At 42.3% G+C, this 22,875-nt stretch overlaps 2 protein-coding genes across 4 annotated transcripts in view; one reads left to right on the top strand and one right to left on the bottom strand.

The window, feature by feature from the left end:
- CDKL5 (cyclin dependent kinase like 5) overlaps positions 1 to 22,875 on the top strand; it is a 191,344-nt gene that overhangs the window by 165,429 nt on the left and 3,040 nt on the right. The window contains exons 19-20 of one of the 3 annotated variants that reach the window (XM_053655832.1): positions 5,774 to 5,864; positions 10,472 to 11,783. The exons of 1 other annotated variant lie outside the window; for it this stretch is intronic. In XM_053655832.1, coding sequence (XP_053511807.1) covers positions 5,774 to 5,864; positions 10,472 to 10,490 — 110 coding nt within the window. In that variant the 3' untranslated portion in view covers positions 10,491 to 11,783. Of the gene's footprint in view, positions 1 to 5,773; positions 5,865 to 10,471; positions 11,784 to 22,875 lie in introns of those variants that run through there. One more of the 3 variants, XM_053655833.1, reaches the window with a different exon arrangement.
- RS1 (retinoschisin 1) lies at positions 787 to 21,792 on the bottom strand. Its single transcript, XM_037157501.2, has 6 exons — positions 21,735 to 21,792; positions 13,403 to 13,428; positions 12,721 to 12,826; positions 5,342 to 5,483; positions 2,923 to 3,118; positions 787 to 939 (listed from the first exon to the last, which is right to left on the bottom strand). Exons 1-6 carry the CDS (start codon positions 21,784 to 21,786, stop codon positions 787 to 789), a joined length of 675 nt encoding a protein of 224 aa, XP_037013396.1. The 5' UTR covers positions 21,787 to 21,792.

The raw sequence follows: 22,875 nt of genomic DNA, 5'->3' as shown, positions 1-22,875 counted from the left end.
GTAAATTCACCTAAATAGTGACCATAGCCTAGGATAATTAGCCTTAATGGGTCATAGCATGGAGCCATATGTAAGGAGAGCTCTGGAACCCCCCAATCTCTGTGAACATAGGGATAAAAGCTCAGCAGGTAAGGCCCTCCCACCTGGGGTCTTTGGTCATCTGTGGCTCTCGAGAGAAAGGGACATGGGCTCACATCCACTGTACTCATCTCCGCCACCCAATCACCCTGAAACCTTTCACTCTGTGTACCTGGTGATCTACAGTCCTAAATGGCCATGATTTAATGAAAACTTAGCTAAGAGAAACTGCAAGCTTGCTCCCCCTTTGCATTCAAAGCCATGCTTTATGAAATATTATGTTCGTGTTTTGAATATAGTAAAGCAAAAGAATTTATCAGGGCTGCTTTGTGTTCCTCTGGGACTGCGCCTTTTACAGTGTCACCATTACCAAAAAAAAAAGAGAAAAAAGAAAAGAAAACAGCAGCAAATTACCCCTGCTAACAAGCTTTTGTGTGAAAGTTGTTTTTAGGGACATTTTCTTTGTTCTTATTTTCTTTGGCCCTGAGTGGGGAATATGTTCATTTTTGTTTTCTTTTTTCCATTGAAATTGGAAACCAAATCTTAAAAAGCAGAAAGAAAGAAATATTCTCTACCCAGCTCTGCATTGAAGAGAGCTTGTAAAATGTAGCCCCCATTTGTCAGGGTGGTGTGTCAGGGTCCCCCAGCCCCTGCCCTGCGGGCTACTCTGCACCCTCCATCCATGGCAGGAGCTGAGCTGTGCAGGCATCAGGTGCACTTGCTGACACACTCCAGCAGCTCCATCCGGATGGCAATGCGGACATGCCAGCCCAGCGGGATCAGTCGGATGAAGCGGGAAATGATGGGGGGCCGCAGCAGGTTCTGGACTGTGGAGGTTCTGTCTGAGTTTCCATAGAAGACCTAAAGAGAATGGTGAAAGCCTGTCACTGTCACACTAGGGATAGGAAAAGGAAGTATGATTCTTGTCTGGAGCTGGCCCCAACTTCTAACTGGAAAATCTCATTAAGTGTTTAAACTACAGAGAATTTGCTGATGCCCCACCTTGAGTGGTTGTTACCACCTATGCCCTCCAGGCCTCCCTGAGTCTGGGGACATCTGGAACTGCATTGTCTAGTATGGTAGCTAATAACTACATGTGGCTATTTAAATTTAAATGACTTTTCACTTCCTCAGTCACACTAGCCAGGTATGGTCGAAGTGATTAGTGGAGTGGCTGCCACATTGGACACTGCAGATAACACTTCCATCATTGCAGGCAGTTCTTTTGGATGGCACTGATTTTTTTTTAAATGCCTTTTGATTCTTATCACCAATTTTGTGTTTTAATTCTATGGATTTTGAAGAATTTTGGAAATGATCACATCACACAAAAGGAATGCTCTCATGTTCCAAAGGTATCCAAAGTGAGGCTCAGGTAAAAACTTGTGAGTTAGTTCTACAGTTGTAAGCGAAAGCTTAATGGTGTGTCTCTACATTGATGTAAATGGCAAGTACTTTTTACACTTGGAAATGTTTTTTAAAAGAAAAAGACAAAGTACAAGGAAGGTTCTCAAAGGAGGAGGGCAGTGTCCAGAGAAGATCAAACAAGGGCTTGTTTTGTTGTTTTCAGGATATAAGATGGCATGATTCAGTAGGTGAAACAAAAGGTGCAGTGGGTGTTTGGCTGTATTTCCAAAGAAATCATTCTTTTCATTCTTTCTAGAATCATAATGCTCTGCCCAATGACACCAGAACATTTCATTCCTTTCTGGTATTACCTTCAAGACATCTGACTGCCACACGGGCCTCACCCACCCATGATCTTACCTTTCATCCCAGTAACAACACCCCACATCCCTTTATCTAAGCTGTTTGCCCTTGAACCTATTCAAGTCAGGAGCCAGGTGAAGAGGGAGGATAGAATAGGCTCTGCCACATTGTACAAGTGCCTGAGTGTAGTGCTTCTTTGCAAAGAACCGTCAAGACCTTCACAAACACAGTGCTTGAAAAGAATTGCCATATTTTTTTAAAGCCAATAAGAACAAAAATAGAATAAAATGTCTGAGTGTCAAGTTGGTTTTATCTGTTGTGTTGGAACTCCTTAAAATCTCAACCCATGAATGTCTTGCTGTATAAATTGCCATCAGAGAGCAGTACAAAGCCTTCAGGCTTTCCACTGTATGTGTCTACTTAACCTGTTTAAGTATCCAAATTAGCTGGAGGACGTCCTCACAGGCGAAAGGGCAGTTAACATTTCCAAAGAGCTAGTAAATTTCATCATAAATCTACATTATGTGTGTTTGTAACTTTTTGTATATATCTATAGGTATAGATATATAAATAGATAGATACAGATTAGATAGAGAGCCTATTGTTTCCAGTCTATAGGGAACAAGAGCTGGGTCTTGGCGCTCAGAAATTACTGCGTTATAAAGGTTTAAGGGCCATTTGTGTCTTCACTGCTGGAGTCATTTTAAACATTTCTGTAGTTTAGTGGCTAACTTGCTCAGTTGTCAAGAGCTTCCCAGCTGTCAGTCTTGATCAATAGTAAGAAGAGGCCATATCTTTATCAATGAACCAGGACCTACCTGCGTCAGTAATAGATCAAGTCAGACCTATACAGCAGTGTGTTCAATGATTCAGTGAGTTTGGAATAGTCCAAATGGCTGGTTTTGATTGTTTAAGCAACTATATGCTGATATGAGAATTCAGACAAAGATTTCTTTTGCACACAAGGGTGGCACTCATTCACAAACAAACTGCTAGGCATCAAGGATACAATGAGAAAGACTGCTGTCTTGGTGTCAGTGTTCTGACAGAAGGTGGAAACAGGAACATAGGGACAATGGCAGGAGGAGAGTCCCAGAGTGTGAGCTTAGGTGGTTTGGGGTACACCAAACTTACCCGGTTGTTTCCAGTCTGGTCCTTATAGTAAATCCAGTTCAGGCTCTCATCGGTCCTATACTGCACGCTGTATTTGGTCATCCACTCATCAATGTCACAGCGACCCTGGGTGAGGATCCCCGAAATCACCTTGACCTCCTTCAGATCTATCTGTAACCACTGGCTGCTGTCCTGGAACTTGGAGAGCCAGGCACACCTGTGGGGGACGCAAAATCACTGGGAGCCTTTTCCCCTGAGTGCCTCAGAGAGCCTGGAAGCTCTGTTGTTTGAGGGGATGCCAGCACCTGAAGAGGCCCTGCTAATCTTGGGCTGTGCTGCAATCCATGAAGCACCCAGAGGCTAGTCCCCAACAAGTGCCCAGCCTCTGTGATAGTTGCACCATTTTCTCTCTCCCTGCATCTCCAGCACCAGAGGAAAAAATGTAACGTTCAATTAATTTGTCAAAGAAATCCCTTCAAGTGTAGCCGAAATCACCTTTGGGGCGTGATTGAGCATGTCTTTCTTTAATGAATAGTTATTGTGCCCACCAGCCCCTTCCCTTTTCATTAGTCTGTCCTGATGTTTCTTTCATCATGAACCTTTCTTTTGTTTTTCTTTAATTCCATTCTCTTCATACGTGTCTGCATCTCCTTCAGGTGCTGTCATGCGTGGCTTATAGGGAGTGTCTACCATGTGCAGAACACTGCTGAATGGCACCGAGAGGGCTTTCGACAATTACATACTAACCAACCGTGATGGAAATGATTTGTTATTTAGCTACATCCCTCATAAATTGTGGAAACCTATAGCTCCCCCACTTTTATTGCATATTAATTAGCTTCTTGGAACTCAGTTCTTGGCTGCTTTCTCTTCTAATTCCAGACTTGTTTCTTGGGTAGCTCTGACTTTCTACTTTTATCCCAAGCCTGTTCTAAATTTCAAATCCCAAGAATCAATTGCTAACTAGCCAGCTTTTCCCAGATGCCTTAGATCATCCTAAATGAAACAAGTCCAAAAGTGAGTTCTGAATTATCTCTACCCCAACCCCTCCTTCCACTAGTCATCTCTCTGAATGCAACCTCTGTATTCCCAGGTCTTCATGCCAGCAATCTGAGAGCCATCCTCGGGCCCTTCCATTCTGTCGCCTTAAACAGCCAACCAATCTATGGGCTTCATCTCAAAGTGTATCTCAAAATCATCTACTTCTCTCCATTTTGCTTCCACCACTCTAGCCCTGCATTGTTGCCAGGACTGCCAACTAGTCTCCCTGGATTACTCTTGTCCTGAATGTAACAGCTCTCCTCACAGGATCCAGAGGATTTTTCTCTTAACACAAATCTGATTGTAATATTCCCGAACTTCAAGTGTTTCTCTGACAGAGTCTGCTAATTGTCTCCCAGTAGCCTCTTCCCATCTCCCTTTAGTAATAGAACTCCTGCGTTTTAGCTGGGCAAATGGCCACAGCTAAGATCACATTTCCTAGTCTTCCTTGCAGCCAGGTGGGGCCATCAGACTAAATCCTGGTCATTGGGATATGGGCAGAAGTGGCTGAAAGGATTATGTCTGAATCCTTAAAGAAAAAGTGTGTTTGCTCTCCTTTTCTCCCTACTGACTAGAATGTGGATGTGACCGTGGAAGCTAGAGCAGCCGTCTTGGGTCCCAAGTTATGGAGACCTAAGATGGAAGCTCCATGTTAAGGATGACAGAACAAGGTAGAGTCTGGACCCCTGATAGCATCCAGCTGCTGTAACAACCCTAGACACCTAATGAAATGTGTAGATGAGCAGGAAACAAACCCCTATGTTGTTTAAGTGTCCATACTTTGGGGTTCTTTGTTACAGCAGCACAAACTTGTATTCTAACTAATGCACTTTCAGGGGCCTCCCATAATCCCTAAAATGAGGAACACAATCCTTAGTATGGCTTAAAAGGCCTTGCATGATCTGACTTCTGTTTGCCTCTTCAGCTTTACCTCATCTGTGCTCTAACTTTAGTGGCCATCTTTACGGTCCCCATCCATGCCCTTAAGGGGTCTTTCCTACTCAGGGCGTTTGCATCTACCGTATCCTGTGCCCCCCCTCCCCTGGCCAACTATAAGTCTCCGGTTACATATCTTTTCTTTGAAAAGCCCTTCCCTGGTGTTTCAAATGGACCAGGTCTTTCTTCTCCATCTCCTCTGCAGCACACATCACACAAAGTGATTACTTGTGTGATTATGTGCTTTAGAATCCTTTTACCCCTCTAAAGTGTGTACTTCTTAAAGACCAGGGCCTTACCCTCCTTATTTAGTGCTGTATCCACAATCCTTGGCATGTGGAAGGCATTCAATCAATGTTTGTTGAATAACTTAAGTGCATTCTGTGTTACTCATTTAGTACAGAGACCTACTTTTTCAAATTACATGGAAAATAAAATCATCTGAGCCACCAGCCCTGCTTACCCAAAGCCTTGACTGTTGAGTCGGGCCTTGTTGGCAGTCCATGACGAATACCAGCCCACATACTGCTCAGGGTTGGAGCAGGTGATCTGGTCTTGTGTAACCTCTCCTGACTCGAAACCTAGGGGCTTGTGATAGGGGCATTCTGGGAAAGGAAAAACAATGCATATTGAAGCATTCATATTATATAACAATACCCAACAAACACAACATGACAGAAATGAGAAATCAAACCTTCCCCTTTGAGGATGAAGAAAAGGAATTGTCATAGAGACTCATGACATTTGTAAAAGCAGAGAAAGTGGTTCTATGGCTGTAAGGGGTGGTTGAGAAATAGTTCACCTCCTCCGCAAACATAGAGACCTAAAAACCAAGAGGTTTGCAGTGAGAGATCACACTTAAATGCCATACTCTTTATTTTCCTCATTAACACAGATTTGGCCATCCTGTATGATGACATCAGGGTCCTTAATTGTCCTCGGGCAGCATATAAAGGCAATTATACAGAAAAAAACAATGGTGACAGGTAAGAAGGGTAATTATATATTGAGACTGCCTTCCCACTTGTAAATTGCAGTGTTCTCAGTAGTCTAAAGGAAGAAAAAAACAGGTGAAATGTGCCTGTTGAATAAAGAACAGTTGAAAGGAACTGCTTTTCCCAAATGATAATAGCTAAAGCTCGTTCTTAGATGTTAATTGTCTGCTGCTTCTCATGTATTTCCTCTCTCATTTAGTGTTCATTTACCTGGTCGGAGAGTGCCAATTGCCAACCCAGGATCCATTATCCTTTTCTTTTTGACTACAGAACCCTAATTTTGTTGGGAGCAGATGTTGCCAGCTAAAAAACCAATCTTTCCCAGCCTTTCTTGTGGTTAGAAGTCACATGACACAATTTCTGACCAGTGAGATACAAGAGAATGTCTGCTGAGGATATCCGATCAGGTTTTGCTTGCCCCTTCTTTTTAACTCTTGCCTAGAAGGAAGACCTAATGTCTCCCACAGCAGTAGCCATCTTGCACCATGTGGGTAAGGCTAATAGAACTACAGAGATCTCGGCCCTGATATTGTTAAGCACATCTGCCACCCCTAGTCTTTTTACCATTAGTCAAAACAAAGCTAATTCAATAAGCCACTATTGAGGGGACCTCTTATTTTCAACCAAACCCAGTTTCTACCTGAATTTCTATAGAAAACAAGTGATAACCTTATACAAATACATTCTCCTAGTTTTCTAATTGTGAATGATAAACTTCAAGTAAGGTAAATCAAATTATTTTTTCATATGTAAATTTGGCTTCATATTGAAGAGCTGAATATATTTACTGGGGCATTATCAACTTCCACAGTAAAATGAAAGCTGAGGCCTTTGTAGAGAATAATTTTCAGAACTCAGTAAAACTAAATGAAACATGCAAAAGCTTGATTGCCATCCTGCACCTCCAGAATGCCTGCAGGGACAGCCATACTCTGTCCCCAGAGACTGAAGACAAAAGACAGCTTCCAACCTGTGGCCAGAGAAGCTTAAACACCTTTATATGCAATGCACACACACACACACACACACACACACACACACAAAAAAAAAAAAAAAAACAGGTCAGACTCCCACCAGTAGCTATAGTTGAGTGAAGCTGGAAGTGAGGGGATAGCATTTGTAGTTAATCAAGTACTCGATGCTTTGGGCATGTATTAAAATGTCCATTTCTGGGAGAGGGAACGTGAATGCTTTATGGGCTCCATATTCATGGCTTGTGTGGCCAAGTCATCAAAGGGGGCATGTTAAGAATTCAGTTTCTAGGGTTCCACCCCCAGAGTGGCCAGTTTTTAAGAAACACACTTTCACTGTGGAAACCTTGGCCTACCAGAGAAGGCATTTTGTTGGCTGATGGATTCAGAGGGCCTAGTGCCCATGGCCTTGGGGGCTCCTCCACCCTCCTCTGACCTAGAAGACAAACCTGTGTCACCAGATAGAGACGCAAGGCCCTAATGTCAGAATACTGGGTTTCAGATGGGCCTTGGTGGTCACTTAAATTTTAACTCTGGATATCTCTAAGTCCCCTCTATCTGGAACCTCCCTTTTCTTGCTCCAGGGCCACCAGCTTGGAGGAAGGAGACAGAAAGGAAGGAAAAGCCATCACCACCTCTCCCAAGAACTTTATTCTTGGCATTTTGATCTTTCTCTGTTCCCCTTCATGTATCTTTTTCCACTTCTTCCCAATTATCCCATTCAATACTCTGGTTTCTCTTCAGATCGTATAAATCTTTCGCCTTTTACCAATTATCCCATCTAACAGTTAAGAGTGGGTGTGTGCCCTAGCCAGGTAGCTCAGTTGGTTAGAGCTTTGTTCTGATACAACATGGTTGCAGGTTTGATCCACCCCCAACCCCATCATGGCACATACAAGAATCAATGTTTTTTTTTCTTTCTCCCTCTATCAAATCAATGAAAAAAAATGAGTGGGTTGTAGATATGCAGGGACCTGGCCAGTGCCAATGGCCTTGGAAGCCCATGAGAGCTTGTCCAAATGTAGATCTTGCCCACACTCTCCAGAGGAGATGATCTCACCATCTCCATGGTTTCAGCAGGCATCTGGGAGCCAATGCCTGACTCCCAGGCTCTCTGACTGTTTTCCATATGGATGATCCAAAGATGCTTTATACCAGTATAGCCAAAACGGAGCCCTTCAGTGTCCAAGCCCCAAGCCTGCCCCTGTCCAGTGCTCCTGTATCAGGCATTCATACCTCCAGCTACATAGCTGCTAATCCAGAAACCTGGTGGTTTGGTCCAGGGCACAGAGCAGAGACTCTCTGATGGGTCCCAGCCTGGGCAGCACCTGGAGAATTGCAGAAATAATGTTCGGGTTGCACCCCCAGAGGTTCTGATGTCATTGGTCTGGGGCAGGACCTGGGCATGAGGTAAAGCTTCAGGTCACTGTAATGGGCAGCCAAGGTCAAGATTGCCAGCTTAGAGCCAATGAAAGCTGGGACTGAATCCTACTCTCCCTCTGTGTGAGTTTAGGCAAGCTGCTTAACATCTCTGTGTAAACAACATAACAGCAGTACTTGCCTCCATAAAGTTGCTGTGGTATTACATGAAATAACATTTGTAGAGCATAAGGCCTATATATCTGGCCCCAAAGCAGCAGCCCATATTGGTAGAATGGGGTGAAGTTGTGAGAATTTATTGATGTCTTCTTGAGCTTTGCGTGTTTGCTTTTCTGTTGAACAGTCACTAGGGAAGAAATCTAACACCCCTCTACTCCACTCTGTCCTGCCCCTATCGCCTCTTTGAAAAGGAAGCCAGCTTCATGTTTCCAAAGGTTTGGGTTCTCCTTGCCCCAGGATGGAATAAGCAGTGTGTGCATCTGTGTGTGTGTGTATGACTTGAGAGAGAAGACTGTTGGCAACATAGTGTCTCCCAGGCTTGTGGATTTGGAAGGTCTGGGCCTCAAAAGGAATCAGCTGATTGTCCCAGAGGAGGACGTGGCCAGGGGCTCTGGACTTTGATGCTTGCTGAGTGGGCAGAGTGTGGGGTGGGGAGGGGAGCTCAGGGTAAGGGCATCAGCTCAGCAAGGAAGTGGTTCCTCTGATGAGATTCCTCTGATGAGTCTGGACCAGGGATGGGGCCTGGGAGCCCTGAGCTCTGGACACCCCAGGAAACTTTGGAAGGTCTCCAGGACTGAATCTGTTTGAGAGGAAATAGATATTGACCTTGGAGTAGGGCTGTGGGTTAGGTAGACCCAGTCTACCGCCCAGCCTGGGTCTAGGCCCTGTCCCAGGCAGCCCTTGCAAGCCCATGGGGGGGGGTTAATGTAGTCCAAAAGGGAGAGGAAGGACCTTCCACAAGCCTGTCTTTAGACTCTTCACAGGCCATGACAAAGGAGGACTCAAACTGGGGGTTTTTGAACTTTGAGCACAAGAAAATGTACCATCTCTTGTGCTCTGAGTGCTGTGGAGTGAACTGTACTAGGGTTTCTTTATTATTTTTCCTGACTCCTCCTTTCCCCTGCTCTTCCTCCTCCTTCCATGGTCCTGGCTGAGCTCCCTTCAGGTCCTCATGCAGGACAGGAGGTCTTCTCTTGAGGCTGTTCCTTCTTCCTGTGACAATCCTGACCTTTCTTTTCCCCTTTCACCTCTACTCATCCTTCAGATCTCTGCCCACTTTCCCTGCCCACCCTGAGCTGGGTAAAGGATTCCAGGCACTGCCTTTCCAGGCACCCTACACCTGCCATTTAGCCCTCCTCCTATGATTATGTAACTGTCAGCAGCCTGATCTGTCTTGCTCACTATTCGATCCTGTGAGCCCAGCAGAATGCCTGCACATGCTAGGCACTGTATAGATGTTGATCATATGGATTAATGAAGAAGGGATGCATGAACAAACATCACCCCTTCTTGGGTGGCCACCGGTGATGAGCAGAAAAAGTGGCAGAATCAGGAAGCAGTGAGTTCAAGGAGGAAGTAGAAGTTGACTGGCCCAGAGAAGTCCCACTGACCCATGTCTATGCTTGTTTCACTCTAAAGGACAAACCTGCATCTTCCACGGCACAAGTGGCTCTTCTGAGCAATGATTTGATGATTAGATGGAAAAAAAACATATTCACAATGTGCCTAATCCAGACTATGGATACTTAACCTATTAGCCTTTCTTATTCAGTAATTTCTCAATTTCTAGGCATGTAGGCCAGAAATGCTTACAAAAGATGTTAACCTAAAGGGACATAAAGACAGTTCAGGGACCATCTTATCAAGAAAGACATGAGTATTATGTACATATATTAGACTTAAATATGTTCTGTAATATTTACAGAAGAATAAAATATATAATTGAGTATAATATAGAAATATAGAATCTGAAATAGAAGTAAAGCATTGAGTCATTGCATTTCTTATTCTTTGATGCCTTCCCTACCCTATTCCTGACTCTCAGTGTGCCAAGGTAATCTTGGCTCAAAGGTGGAGAAGACAGACCTTTTAGTAATTTTAATAGTGTTAAGATGAAGATTAGGAGGCCATAATGCACATAGCCTTCTGCTCTATGGGTAGAGCCCTTAGGTAGTAAGAGCCGGTGTATACCTGGGGGCTCCTTTTTGGGAGCTATGAATGACCTTCCTGTCTTTCTGTGCTTTCTAGGCTCTTCTTTCCCTCCTAAATCAGAGTCTGCAGGAAGCTTTGAATCACAGGGACCACAGACACTGACCATCATTCTTGAAGTTCCAATAAGGATGTGAGGCACTGATGGGCAAGTGACTTCTGGAAGGTTATGATTAGTCCTGCTTCCCTGAATCATGTCTTTCATGGAAAAACCAATTAACACCAATGAATCAACCATTTAACCCTAAAGTTGTGTTTTTTTTTCTTCTTTGGAATATCTGTGTTGTTATAAAAACAAAATAAAACAATCAAACAAAACCAGTGGGGAGAGAACAGGTAAGCTAAAAATTTTCTGATTTCAGAAGTTCCAGTTCATGGCAACTGTGTAGGAGAGATAGTTTGGGGGACCAGGGTCTTCTTTACATTCCTCTAACAGAAGGCCCTCTTCAGCTTCACAGTTGATTGGGTCAATTAATCTAATGCACATAAATAATCTCTTTTCCATTTTTTCTAAGAAAGAATTTCCTAGGGATGGAATTCCATTAGGCCTCCTATCTCTAGTGAAGAGAACATTTGTTTTCACTAAATGGTGAACTCCTTCAGGGTGGAGACAATGCCTTCATTTTTGTCTCTCAATCAGAGTCTGGCACATAATAGGCAAGTGATAAAAGAGGGTGGAATTCTAAATGGATTATTAGGAGAGTGTTTCATTATTTACTGGGCAGATCTACCAACATAAATGGCTGCAGGAGCTCCCGTCCAGTGGGAAAAGCCCATGGAACTAAACAGCACTTACTGCTCTCCTCACTATGGGGACCCCACTGTGCCCTTCCATGAGATTTAGTTCAGAATGACTTCCTACTCCGTCAGTAAATAGGAAAGACGGAGGCAATAAAAGCCATTGTAGACTCCCTCCTTCTCTCCCCGACAATTAGCTATTTTAATGCAAATTTAATGAAATAATGAAGAGAAGCTCACAGGCACACACACAAACCTGTCTCTCCCAGAGCTATTATTAAGCGATTATGTAAAGTGAATGACTTTACTTGGCACTATGTAACCCTGGAGAGGGGTGGCAAGGACAGTTTCTTGCCAAAGAGGCTCTGAGCCTGGAAACGACTGAGCATTGGAAATATTTGCAGGCCGCCCCAGCCTCTGAAAGTCAGAGTGTGAGTTCTTAGGAGGCAGGAGGAAAAGGAGCTCCAGTTTGCTAGAGCAGCACAACATGCTTTTAAAAGCCTCATCCAATTTATTCCTCATAACAACTCCTTAGACCAAGGGTCAGCACACTGTGGCCCATGGGCCAAATATGGCTCACTGCCTATTTTTGTAAATAAAGTTTTATTGCCACACAGCCAGGCACATGCATTTACATATTGTCCATGCTGCCTTTTGAGCCACAATGGCAGAATTGAGGAGTTGAGAAAGCATAATCCTGAAAGCCACAAATTCTTATTGTCTGGTCCTTTACAGACAAAGTTTGCTTCTCCCTGCCTTAGAGGAAGGCAGACATTCACAGTAGTCAGGTCAGGCAAGGCCATATTATGCTGCAGAACATGCCATCCAGAAATTTCATAGGCTTACCACAACAAAGGTTTAGTTTTCACTCAGGTGACTTGGCCATTGTGGGTGGGAAGGGGGTTCTACTCCATGGCATTTCCCCAGCACCCAGGCTGAGGGACAAGCCACTTACTCAAGCAGGAAAATGGAGAGCTGGAGAGTTGAGTACCAGCGGGCCTTAAATCTCTCATTTCGGAAAGGACACCACTCATTTTGGCAGGAACTGCTCATATAAAGCCACCCGACTGAAAGGGAGCTGGAATGAGGGGGAACGTGGTTGTTTGGTGAGCAATGGCTATCCATGCACAGTAGTATTGCCTGCACTGGTCAGAAAAAGGCCAAAGTGGGAGTCCCAGACTTAAAAAGTGATGCAGCCCAGATTCCAATTCTGGTCTTTCTGGCTCAAACGCCAAAGCTCTTTCTCAAAACTCCCTGCCACCTACCATTAATTTATTTTCAATTATTCATTCATTAATATCTTTCATTACAACCCATCTTACCATGTCACCCAAGCCAAGCAGAGCTCCAGGAAGCTGTTCTTAACAAGGACATCAGGACACTTTACTGGAGCAGTGGCCATGTGAGATTTGAAGCTCAGAGGCCTCCTGGAGAAAACCTAGAGCTTGGCATTTGGGGGCATTAATTCAGCTGGGCTGAAAGAAAGGAGAAACAGGGTATTCCTAAGGACACCCCAAGGGTCTAGTGCCACAAGGAGAGGGGATACTCACCCGGTATGCAGTCTAAGGAGGTGGTGCCCACAGACCACAGGGCATTGACACCTCCTTGGCAGTCGCACTTGCATGCTTTGTGGTACCAGGGATCCTCAGCCTCATCCTGTGGGAATCCAGAGAGACAGGAGTGTCCGAAAAGTCACAGTCAAAGGTAACTGTGCTCAGCACTACCAGAAAAGCCTGTGTTCAAAAACCTCGCTCATTCATTACTGTTCTCTGTGGCTGCTTTCACACTACAACAGCACAATTGAATCATTAATCCAGCCTTAAAGCTCACAGTAGCCTCTCAGCTTTCAATGTAGCTAAATTAAGTGTCTGCCACTGTGTGTGGCCAGCTACTAATCTCAAAGACACACCCATGTGGGGGCAATGTACACTCCATTATAATTGTTTCCAGGGGTTTTGGGAGACTCAGTCCAAGGTCAGGCACCTCACATTTTCTTGAGGTCCCTTTTGGAGATCCAGTTTTAAAAGGCACTGGATTCAAGAGTACACCATCTGAATTAAGACCTGGTTTACTTGCATTCTCTCAATGAAACATGGAACTCGCTCAGTTAAAATGTGCTGTTGCCACCACCAGAAAAAAAAATCTTCAAAAATTACATTTCAAAAAAGTCATAGCCCTATACATTATTTTTGGCTAGGGAAATTTTCAAAACCACTATTTATTATAACATACCTCAGTAGATGATAATCCCAGTGTGGCTAAGCAAGAGGACAAAAGAGGAAAAATTAAGTTAAAAAAAAAGAAAGAGAAATTCAACAAAATGATTCATTATATGGAAAAATGAGAAGAAGTCACATAAAAGTTAGCAAAGCCCCTTCTGGAAGAAGGCAAACTAAGTAACTATCTGTCAGCATCCACAGATGCTGAGAAGCTAGGCACAGGAAAATTAAAGAGAAAGACAAGGAAAATTATTATTATTTTTGTTTATTATAGAATTTTGGAAAATACCTTAATGAATATATGTATATTCATTATATATATATATATATATATATATATATATATATATTTTACCGCCGAGGCAATACTATCAACATCTAAGTGAAAATGGTTTCCATCTTTTTCTATGCATATTTTTAAAAGCATATTTGAGAACCTACTACCTGATGTTTATGACATTCCTTTTCCACTTAACATTAATGGTGTGAGTTTTTCCCTTCACTGATTGACTTCATCATCATCATCATCATCATCATAAGCATCCCTAGTATGCTGTGCCTAATGTGCTGTTCAGGAGCTGATTTTCAGGTCCTCCCACTGTGACAAGTTTAGGTAGGTTATTTAGGTGTAGGACATTGTTTAGAAAACCCATTTTAGGTTTGTCTATTATGTACAGGAAATATTTAACCATAATCACAGTCTAAATACCATATAAATGATGTAAAGAAATTGAAAGTATGCAAAATTTAACATAAAGCTACCATATAAACTTTTTATGGAAGGATGGATAAAAGGATGAATGCACAATTGAATAGGAAAAGAGTTTGTATATATTACTATAAACTGGTTGTATAAAGTTGCGCTGTCCAATGCCATTGCCCCTAGTCCCTTATAACTACTTGAATTTAACTAAACTAAAATGAATAAAATTAAAAATTGAATTCCTTGGTCACACCAGCCACATTTCAAGTGCTTACTGGCCTGGCCACATGTCACTAGTGGCCACTGTGCTGGACAGCACTGGTTTAAAGCACCAAAATGCCACTTCTCATTTTGAACGGAACAAACACCTTTATTTCTTTTCTGATTATAAAAACAACATATACCTATATATACAAATCTCAGCCCTGGCTGGTGTGGCTCAGTGGCTTGTAAAGCAAAGAAAGGGTCACCAGTTCGATTCCCAGTCAGGGCACATGCCTGGATTGCTGGCCAGGTCCTCAGTAGGGGGCATACAAGAGGCAACCACACACTGATATTTCTCTCCCTCTCTTTCTCCCTCCCTTCCCCTCTCTTTAAAGATAAATAAATAAAATCTTCTTTAAAAATCTCAAACAAAACCTGAGCGTAGACAGCAGGAAATAAAAGTTCTTCTTTAGTAAAAAGCAGAAAACTGTACTTGAACAACAATTAAAATAAAAATAATTAAAAGAATCACTTAAAAAAGTTCCTGCTTAGCCACTATTTTATCTAAAAATTAGATCTGATGCCCCCAAAACCTTTCAGGTTGTTTTACAAAGTAAAGGAATGATCTCATCTTTGTTATCACAATTATAAACCTTTTTCAAATTGTGCCTTTATTTAAGTAATACATATTTACCCACTCCACAAACCACTTCTACAGCATGTCCACTGTGGGCCTGGCACTGTACAAGGGCCTGGGCCTTCTGAAATGGAAGCATGACTCTCTGCCCACAGTGGCTTGAGGACCCAGGAAAAGAGACCACAGGATGATGCGCATGGTGACTACTCTGCTGGGTTATGGATCGGCTGCAGTGGGAGTCAGGGAGTCATATCTTCCAGCCTGGGCAGGTTCAGGGCCACCCCTTACCTGTGGGCACCAACTTCTGTCTCTCCTGAGCCCTCTTCCATTGGTTATTCATTCCCATACTCCTTAATCTACCCACTATGGGAAGAATTGACCCTCCCAGGTAGCAATGAAGGTTGGGGAGCAGCATCTTAGTAGGAGGCCAAGCCCTGTGCTGGCAAAGTAAATTACCAATGACTTCTTACTTTCACATCCAATGGACTCTTTCCAACACTGAACTATGTCTTCATGGTGCCATGTTGGGTGCTGTCAGTCCCTTCCATGTTTCTTTAACTTCCGTTATGCTGCTCACTTGGTTCTCCCTCCACTCTGAATAATCCTCCTCGGTCTCTCTTGAGAGGTCTGCTTCCTCTCCCTCTTAATAAATGTTGCTAAACCCAAGATTCCAACACTTGCTTTGAACAGATTACTGGCCATCTCTATGTAAATGTCTCTTACTATGTAAAACTGGCCCCAACCAAGTGTCAGCAAGGTCTTGGGCAGCCTGAATTCTCGTATGGTGCCAGTGGGGATATAAATTGGTATAACCAATTTGAGAAACTGATTGGCAATTTATACCAAGGCTGGACATATATGTGCCCTATGAACCAACAATTCCACTCCTGACTATTTACCCACCAGAAACATATACATATGTTCTCCAAAAAACCAAAAATGTACTAGGTTATTCAAAACAGCAGTATTTGTAGTAACTCCAAACTGGAAACACTCATATGCCCATCAAAAGTAGAATGTCCCTGGCCAGGTAGCTCAGCTGGTTAGAATGTTGTCCCTATATGCCAAGGCCGTGGGTTTGGTTTCCCCATCGGAACACATACAAGAATCAACCAATGAATTCATAAATAAGGGAACATCAAATTGATGTTTCTTCTTCTTGTTCTTCTTGTTCTTCTTCTTCCTCTTCTTCTCTCAAATCAGATAAAAATTATAAAAGAGTAGAATGGATACCTGTGGTAGACTCACACAGTGGAACACTATATTGCAATGAAAGGGATGATTTACAGTTCTACAGTATGCTGTGTCTCGCAATGTTGAGTGCAAAGTCAGATACTAAAACAGACATACCAAACGAATCCATTTACCATGTATAAAAACAAGCCAAAGTAATCTATGCCACTAGACATAAGGTCCTGGTCATACTTGGGTGGGGAGTGGCACAGAGGAAGCCCAGAGAATTGTGTCTGATGGCATCCTATTATTTGATGTGAGTGCTGGTTACTTGTGTGTGTTTCATGGTGAAAATTCATTGAGTTGTACACTTATCTATACTCCTCTGTATGTCTATTATACTTAAATAAATATATGTAGGTTATACATCACAAAAAGTTTGTTTAAAAATCAAACTTGTTATCTTTTCTCAGATTGTTCTTTCTCTATTTCTTATTCTACTGAATGGCTCCACCATCTACCTATTACCTCATCCAGAAACCTGGGACTCCTCCTAGTTGCCTCTTTTTCCTAACCTCCCATCATCCAGTGTCTACTAGGGGCCTTCTTTCCTCTCCACCCCACTACCACTTCTTATTTTAGACTCCACCCTCTCTCCCCTGGATTCTCTCCTTGCTAAAAAGAGACCTTGCCTCATCCATCCCCCATGCCACCAATGAAATGGAATGCAAACTGACTGTGTCACTTTCCTGCCAAACCTTTTGGTGGGTCCCCTCTGCCAGGGTCTGAGTTCCACCTCTGATGTTTCTTACTTGTATGACTGCACCTCTCTATTTCCTCATTTTTTAAATAGGTATAACAATGTGCTATTTAAAGGGGACTCTGATCTCTCTCCAGCCTACCTTTCCATATTTATCTTTTGCACTGTGTACTTCCTGTAGTTCATCAAATGTGCCAGGCTTTTCCCTGCCTCCATGCCTTTGTCCATATGATTTCTTGGCATCAAATGCCCTCCCCCTCCCACTTTTCTGGCTGCTTATCCTTTCCCTTATGAAGAGGACTTCTTCTGTCTCACATGTAGAACTCATTACTTGCTGTGGCGTTTGTGTCCCGCCTCATTCCTGTCCACAGGATTATCTAAGCACCTATACAATTATACAAATTGATATAAAAGATAGCCGATAATGGCTGGTCCCAAAGTATTCATTCATTTTTTTAAAATATTCATTGAGCATCTACTATAGTCCAGGCCCAGCTTCAGGTGCTGGAGATATAAGTAAACAAAACAGGGAAAAACACCTGCCCTCATAGAATTTATAGTCTAAGGTGGGGAAGTGGGAGACTAATGAATGAGCGAATGAACTACAAAGACCCTGAGGTGGTTGGGTTCTAGGCATGTCATCCAAGGGAGAGATGACGGTGGCATGGCCTAGGGTGGTGGCAGTGTAAGCAATAAGAAGTGGCTGGATTCTGACTGTCTTTGGAAGATGGTGCCAACAGGATTTGCAGACAAATGATGCGGACATCAAAAAATGAGCTCTCCAAGGCCTGAGTGACTGAGAGAGTAGAGCCACCATTTACTGGGGGAGGAAACGGTTCGAGGAGCAGAGATTTGAAGGTAATGGGGTACACCCAATGAGACACCCAAGTGTTGAGGTTGAGTGGGCAGCTGGCTGGAAGCTTCTGAAGCTCAAGGGAAAGTTCAACTAGGCTTGGTGGCACCCTATGCTCCTCGAATTTAATGTGTACATGAACCCATAACCTCAGTCCCTCAGCTACTTCCCATGTACTGCACAGCAGATAAGCAATTGACATCTAGTTGATCTGGGGATTGTTAATCCAGGAGGCATTCAGCAACACACTCGTCTTCAAGAGAAGCTGCGGATGGCCAAAATGCAGAAAGGCCTTGTCAGTTAGGTAAACTCAATTGTGCCGACACCCTCTTTGAGAGGACCAGAGGTAAGGTGAGCAGTCACTGACAGCAAGTCCTTAATAACCAAATCAATTTTGTCCAGAGGCTGTGTTTGCCCCTGAAGAGGGTCTATACAACTGCAACTGGGCAAATCCAGAGTTCGAATGAACCTCAGGACCTCTCCAGTGGCCTTTGCATTACCTGGGTGTCAGGACAGGCCCTACAGGGGCCCCATATTCTGCAGAAACAAAGCAGAAGGTAAAAAGAAAAGGTTGGGGAGGTCCTGCCACTGTCTACCTGTGGAGAGGAAGCGACCTAAGAGGTAGCCTGGTTTTAGAGCCACTTCCTGTGTTCACTCACAGGTTGAGTAGATTTCTGGAGTTTTCCATCTCCATGGCTCCCCTCCTCAGAAAGCATTTGTCTGCATGCAGCCTGAGGTTCTGAGGCACCAGATCCTTATGGAAATGAGCAGAGAGAGAACAACAAGCATTTTACAGGAAAAGCTGTCAGCAAGGGAGCAGCAATGTGGCTGCTGTAATCCCCAAAATGATTAATCACCAAAAAAAAGCTGTCAAACAAAAGCAAAACCATGTTTGACTACATCTTATAATACCAGCCTTTAAAGGAAAAAAGAATAAAAGATTCATATGATGTATGTGGTTTTGTATTTTTCTCCCCCCTGGGGTTGTTTTTGAGATTCCTCTACAGATTACGAGTTTCCACTAGAGCATCTGAGATGTCTGCCACTCATCAATTTTTCAGTCATGCCATAAGGGGTCATTCAGCCCAAAGGGTGACTCCATGAGGAAATCCTTGTTTCCACAGCAAGGAAATTCAAGGCATACTTATTTCTTGAAATGTGCCTCGCAAGTCCTAGAGGAAAGGTATGCATCAGATGTACATAGGAAAGATTATTTTAGTCTCTGTGAGTGGATATCACTAAATACAGAACTTTCCTTCCCATGGAAACAGATGAAGCTGGGGAGAAAAGCATAAAATTATGAATGATAAAACTGTAACCAGTTTCTAATCTACTTTGGAAATAAGAATAAGACATGGGAGAAAAAACATCAGGCTGATATACAGTCCCTCTCAGTGAAGAAGAAAGAAATTGCTTCTGGTGTGTAAGTAAGTGTTACTATTTTAGGCAACAGACATATTCATGGGTAAATGTTGTTTGTACCTGCTTCAACACAAATGACCCTCAAAAACATGCTATGTGACAGACAAAAGACCATATGTTGTGTGATTTTATTTAAATGAAATATCCTAAATAGGCAAATCTACAGAGACAGAAGGTTGATCATTGGGGGAGGGGGCCTGGGGGAGGGGGGAAGGGGGAGTGAGTACTTAATGTCTACCGGATTCTTTTGGGGATGATGAAAATGCTCCATAGTTAGATTGCGTGCTCCACAAATCTGTAAATATACTAAAAACCACTGAATTGCATACTTTAAATGGGTGAATTTAATGGCATGTAAATTACATCTCAAGAAAACTGCTTTAAAAAAACCCGATCTGTTGTCCCTGGTGGTTAACACACCAGCAAAGAGAAAAATCACCTGTAAGATGAAGCTTGGTAATTTTTTTTTGTTTTTCTATAATAAGCATGACCAAGTAATTGACAGATATAATTTAATAAGCTGGATATTCTTTTAACTCCTCATTGGCATTGAATCCAAAATGTACAGCGTAAGGTAAATACAAGCCTGCTTCAGTTATAAGACATAAGTAGAGCTTTACTCTGATGATTAGTGCATTCCTAAATAAACCTTCATCTAATGCATAAGTGAAGTCAATCCATTTACCTTATTTCACTGTGGAAAAGAGCCACTGCCACCGTGGAATAGAAACAGCAAAGAGTAAATCAGACAAAGAACCTTTGTCTTTAGATTCCCAATGTGCAATAGAAAACATCTTTCCCATGTGCATTGTGCCTTATTCCTCCATCTGAATTGGAAGCTGATTCAGTGCAGTAATTGCACCCTATATATTTTCTTTGTCTCCTGGAGCATCCCTCTAGTTCAGAGTAAAACACTGGCCATTTGGGGCTGGCTTCTTTCCTTCCATGCTGTGTGAAGGTGGAGAGCCTTGGTTAAGTGGATAAGATAAATTAAGCTTCTCAAGGCTACCCAACTGGACCATGTTCCATTCCACCTGGACAGATGGGGTTCTCTATTTATAAATTTCTGGAGCTTCCCAGCCATGCACAAAGATTGGTAAGCAATAGAACAGAAAATAGTGCAGTGCTCTGTGCCTCCTGACAGCATGTCTTTTATTCCTCAAATGAATGGGTCTAATTTAAAAATGAGCTGGTAAACTTTTATAGGGTTTCTTTGCATTTGGGGGGGGTGGTCACAGAGCACTGTTGTTAGACTTAGCATGTGTTTGACCCATAGCAGGTACTCAAGGGTAGGTTCACAGAGAGAAATCTGAGGGTGAGCCCTGTGGATATCTGAGAACCAGGGGTGTTGGGATCTAAGCCTTGAAAGGCTGTAGATTTTCTTGCTGAGGAAGGGGCAAAAAGGCAAACAGTAGAACCACAAAAGCATCTTAAATTGCCGAGTTACTGGGACGAGTTGCTGACTTTTAATTGCAAGGGGGAAAAAAAAACAGACAATTAGTCTGAATGATCTCTACTTAGAAACGTATTTGGGTTTGTGAAATGACATTGGGATTATATCTTTACAAGTCTTGCCAAATACTAACAGATGTGACTACATAACAAAAGGCATCAGATTGGGAAATCATGAAAGCAAGTACTCTACCAATAAAACATGAGAAGCTAGAGAGGAGAATAATTTAAACCAGGAATTCAGCGTCTGTGTGAGTTTTGTCATGTCTGCCTACCAGATCATTTACAAAGTGGAGAGGCCTCCTCCTCCCTGCCCTCTATTTCTATTTTCTGTTACACACAGAAATACCCAATGGCCAGAAAGAAGATCTTTTGTTCAGAATGAACCTAAAAATAAATTCTGAGCTGATGGGTCCTTGAGAGTTGAGAGAGACATGAAAGAGTATTATTTTAAATATTGAATATTTCAAAGTTGAATTAGATGACATTTGAGAGATTTGCCTTAGTTCTCCTTATTTAAGCGTATCATTCCCGCCAGGGCCATATTTAGAAATTTAAAAATAATTGAGTGTATTGAGTCTTCAGAGGTTTCTGACTGTCAATTGGATTATTCTTCCTATTAGAGTCCAGTGATACTCAGCCTGTTATGTTAATCCATGTTTAAACTAGGGCTATCTCATGTCTTGCTTTCCTTGGGTCAGTCCTGGTTTACACCTGTTATCCCAGCAGAATTATTAATAGAAACCTCTACTCTCAACAGCATCCTGGTTTGGAAGATTAAACTCTGCAATCACTCTAACTTTGTCTCCTAAAAATTGTCAGGAATATGCCACACTTTCCTACTAACTGTTGCAATTTAGAGCTATATTATATAATTTCTGAGACCTTTCCTGACCCATTTTAAGCATCATTTGAATTTCAGAAGGCTCCTTACAGGATCAGAAAGCCAGGTGGTGAGACAAAGAGAATCATATCCACACAAAGACAACTGTTGTTCATAAATAACACATATTAATTAATAATGCCTTGCTAACTAATAGTATTATAATTATTCGGGTTGCATTTCTATTAATTAGCTGTATCAGTGATTCAATTTATTAAGTATTTAATGAGTGCTAATGGTTGGCTAGCATGTACATACCTTCATAGCCAAACAGAAGTAAAAACAAGAAGCCTTCTGTCTTGTGTGGCATTCTCCCCTTGTCCTTGGCCGCAGCTCTATGTTATCCAAGTGGAGAGCTTCCCCAGTAGCAGGAGCTTAACTTAAGCACTAGCCTCATTAAGCACCTTATGCATTTAGTTCTTAGGGCTTTGGCTGAGCCCCACCAAGTTAACCCACATATTACCTGCCTCAACAAGGAAGTCTTAGAGAAGAATCTAATGTCGAGTGAAGTTGGGTTAGCAAAAGAGAATATTGGTTTTATTCTGTCTTTAAATGTAAGGGAAGCAGTGGAGAGAAATGGAAACTAGAATCAGAAGACCCAGGTCTTAATTCTTTCTCTGCCATCATTTTGGTGGGTGACCTTGAGCAATTTCCTGCCAAGTAAGCACTGACTTCCTCCAGTTCTGTGAAGATGACATGGATTCCCCTCTGAGAAAGCAACTTGGCATCAGGTTCATCATACCTATTCTCACGTGGGAAAATACTAAATTCAGGAGAGGGGAACAGTTACACAGAAAGATGTACATTGCTGTGTTATTTGTAATAACAAAAAAAATTGGAAAGGATCTGTGTGGCTAAGGTTGGGGGTTCAGAGTAACAGGAATGGTTAAGAGCAGATTCCCAAGCCAGACTGGATGCAAATCCCAGCTCAACCACTTGTTATGTTGAACAAGTTACTTAAGGTCTGTGCTTTGACCTTCAGACCTGTAAGATAATGATAATGCCTGCTTCATAGGATTAGTTTGAGACTTAAATGGCATTTTATATATATATATATATATATATATATATATATATATATATATATATATATATTTCTGGAGATCTTTATATATATATATAGTTCTGGAGATCTTTATATATATATAAAGTTCTGGAGATCTTTATATATATATAAAGTTCTGGAGATCGTTTTTTACAACAGTGTGAATATAATTCATATTACTGAATTGTACACTTAAAATGGTAAAGGTGGTAAAAAATAAAGTTAAAAGTTAATGAAGTGATTGTAATAACAGGAACAATCATGTGTCATACTCTCCAGTTAGAAAAGGACACAAATATACATACTGTATGAGCAAAACTGTGTGGAATGCAGCGAAAAAGACTATTTCCCTTT

The sequence above is a fragment of the Artibeus jamaicensis genome, unplaced genomic scaffold (assembly GCF_021234435.1).
Source record: "Artibeus jamaicensis isolate MK-2021 breed Jamaican fruit bat unplaced genomic scaffold, CSHL_Jam_final scaffold_1283, whole genome shotgun sequence".
Taxonomy (NCBI): Eukaryota; Metazoa; Chordata; class Mammalia; order Chiroptera; family Phyllostomidae; genus Artibeus; species Artibeus jamaicensis.
Note: the sequence above shows the minus strand (reverse complement) of the source record. Positions and strands in the feature narration are given on the sequence as shown.

Excerpts from the sequence above, each read along its gene's own strand:
- RS1 (XM_037157501.2), bottom strand. The coding sequence starts at position 21,786 with ATGCCACACAAGACAGAAGGCTTCTTGTTTTTACTTCTGTTTGGCTAT. Across the intron at positions 12,827-13,402 it reads TGGGATTATCATCTACTGAG|GATGAGGCTGAGGATCCCTG; the intron begins GTATGTTATAAT and ends GGATTCCCACAG. Across the intron at positions 940-2,922 it reads ACCAGACTGGAAACAACCGG|GTCTTCTATGGAAACTCAGA; the intron begins GTAAGTTTGGTG and ends CATTCTCTTTAG.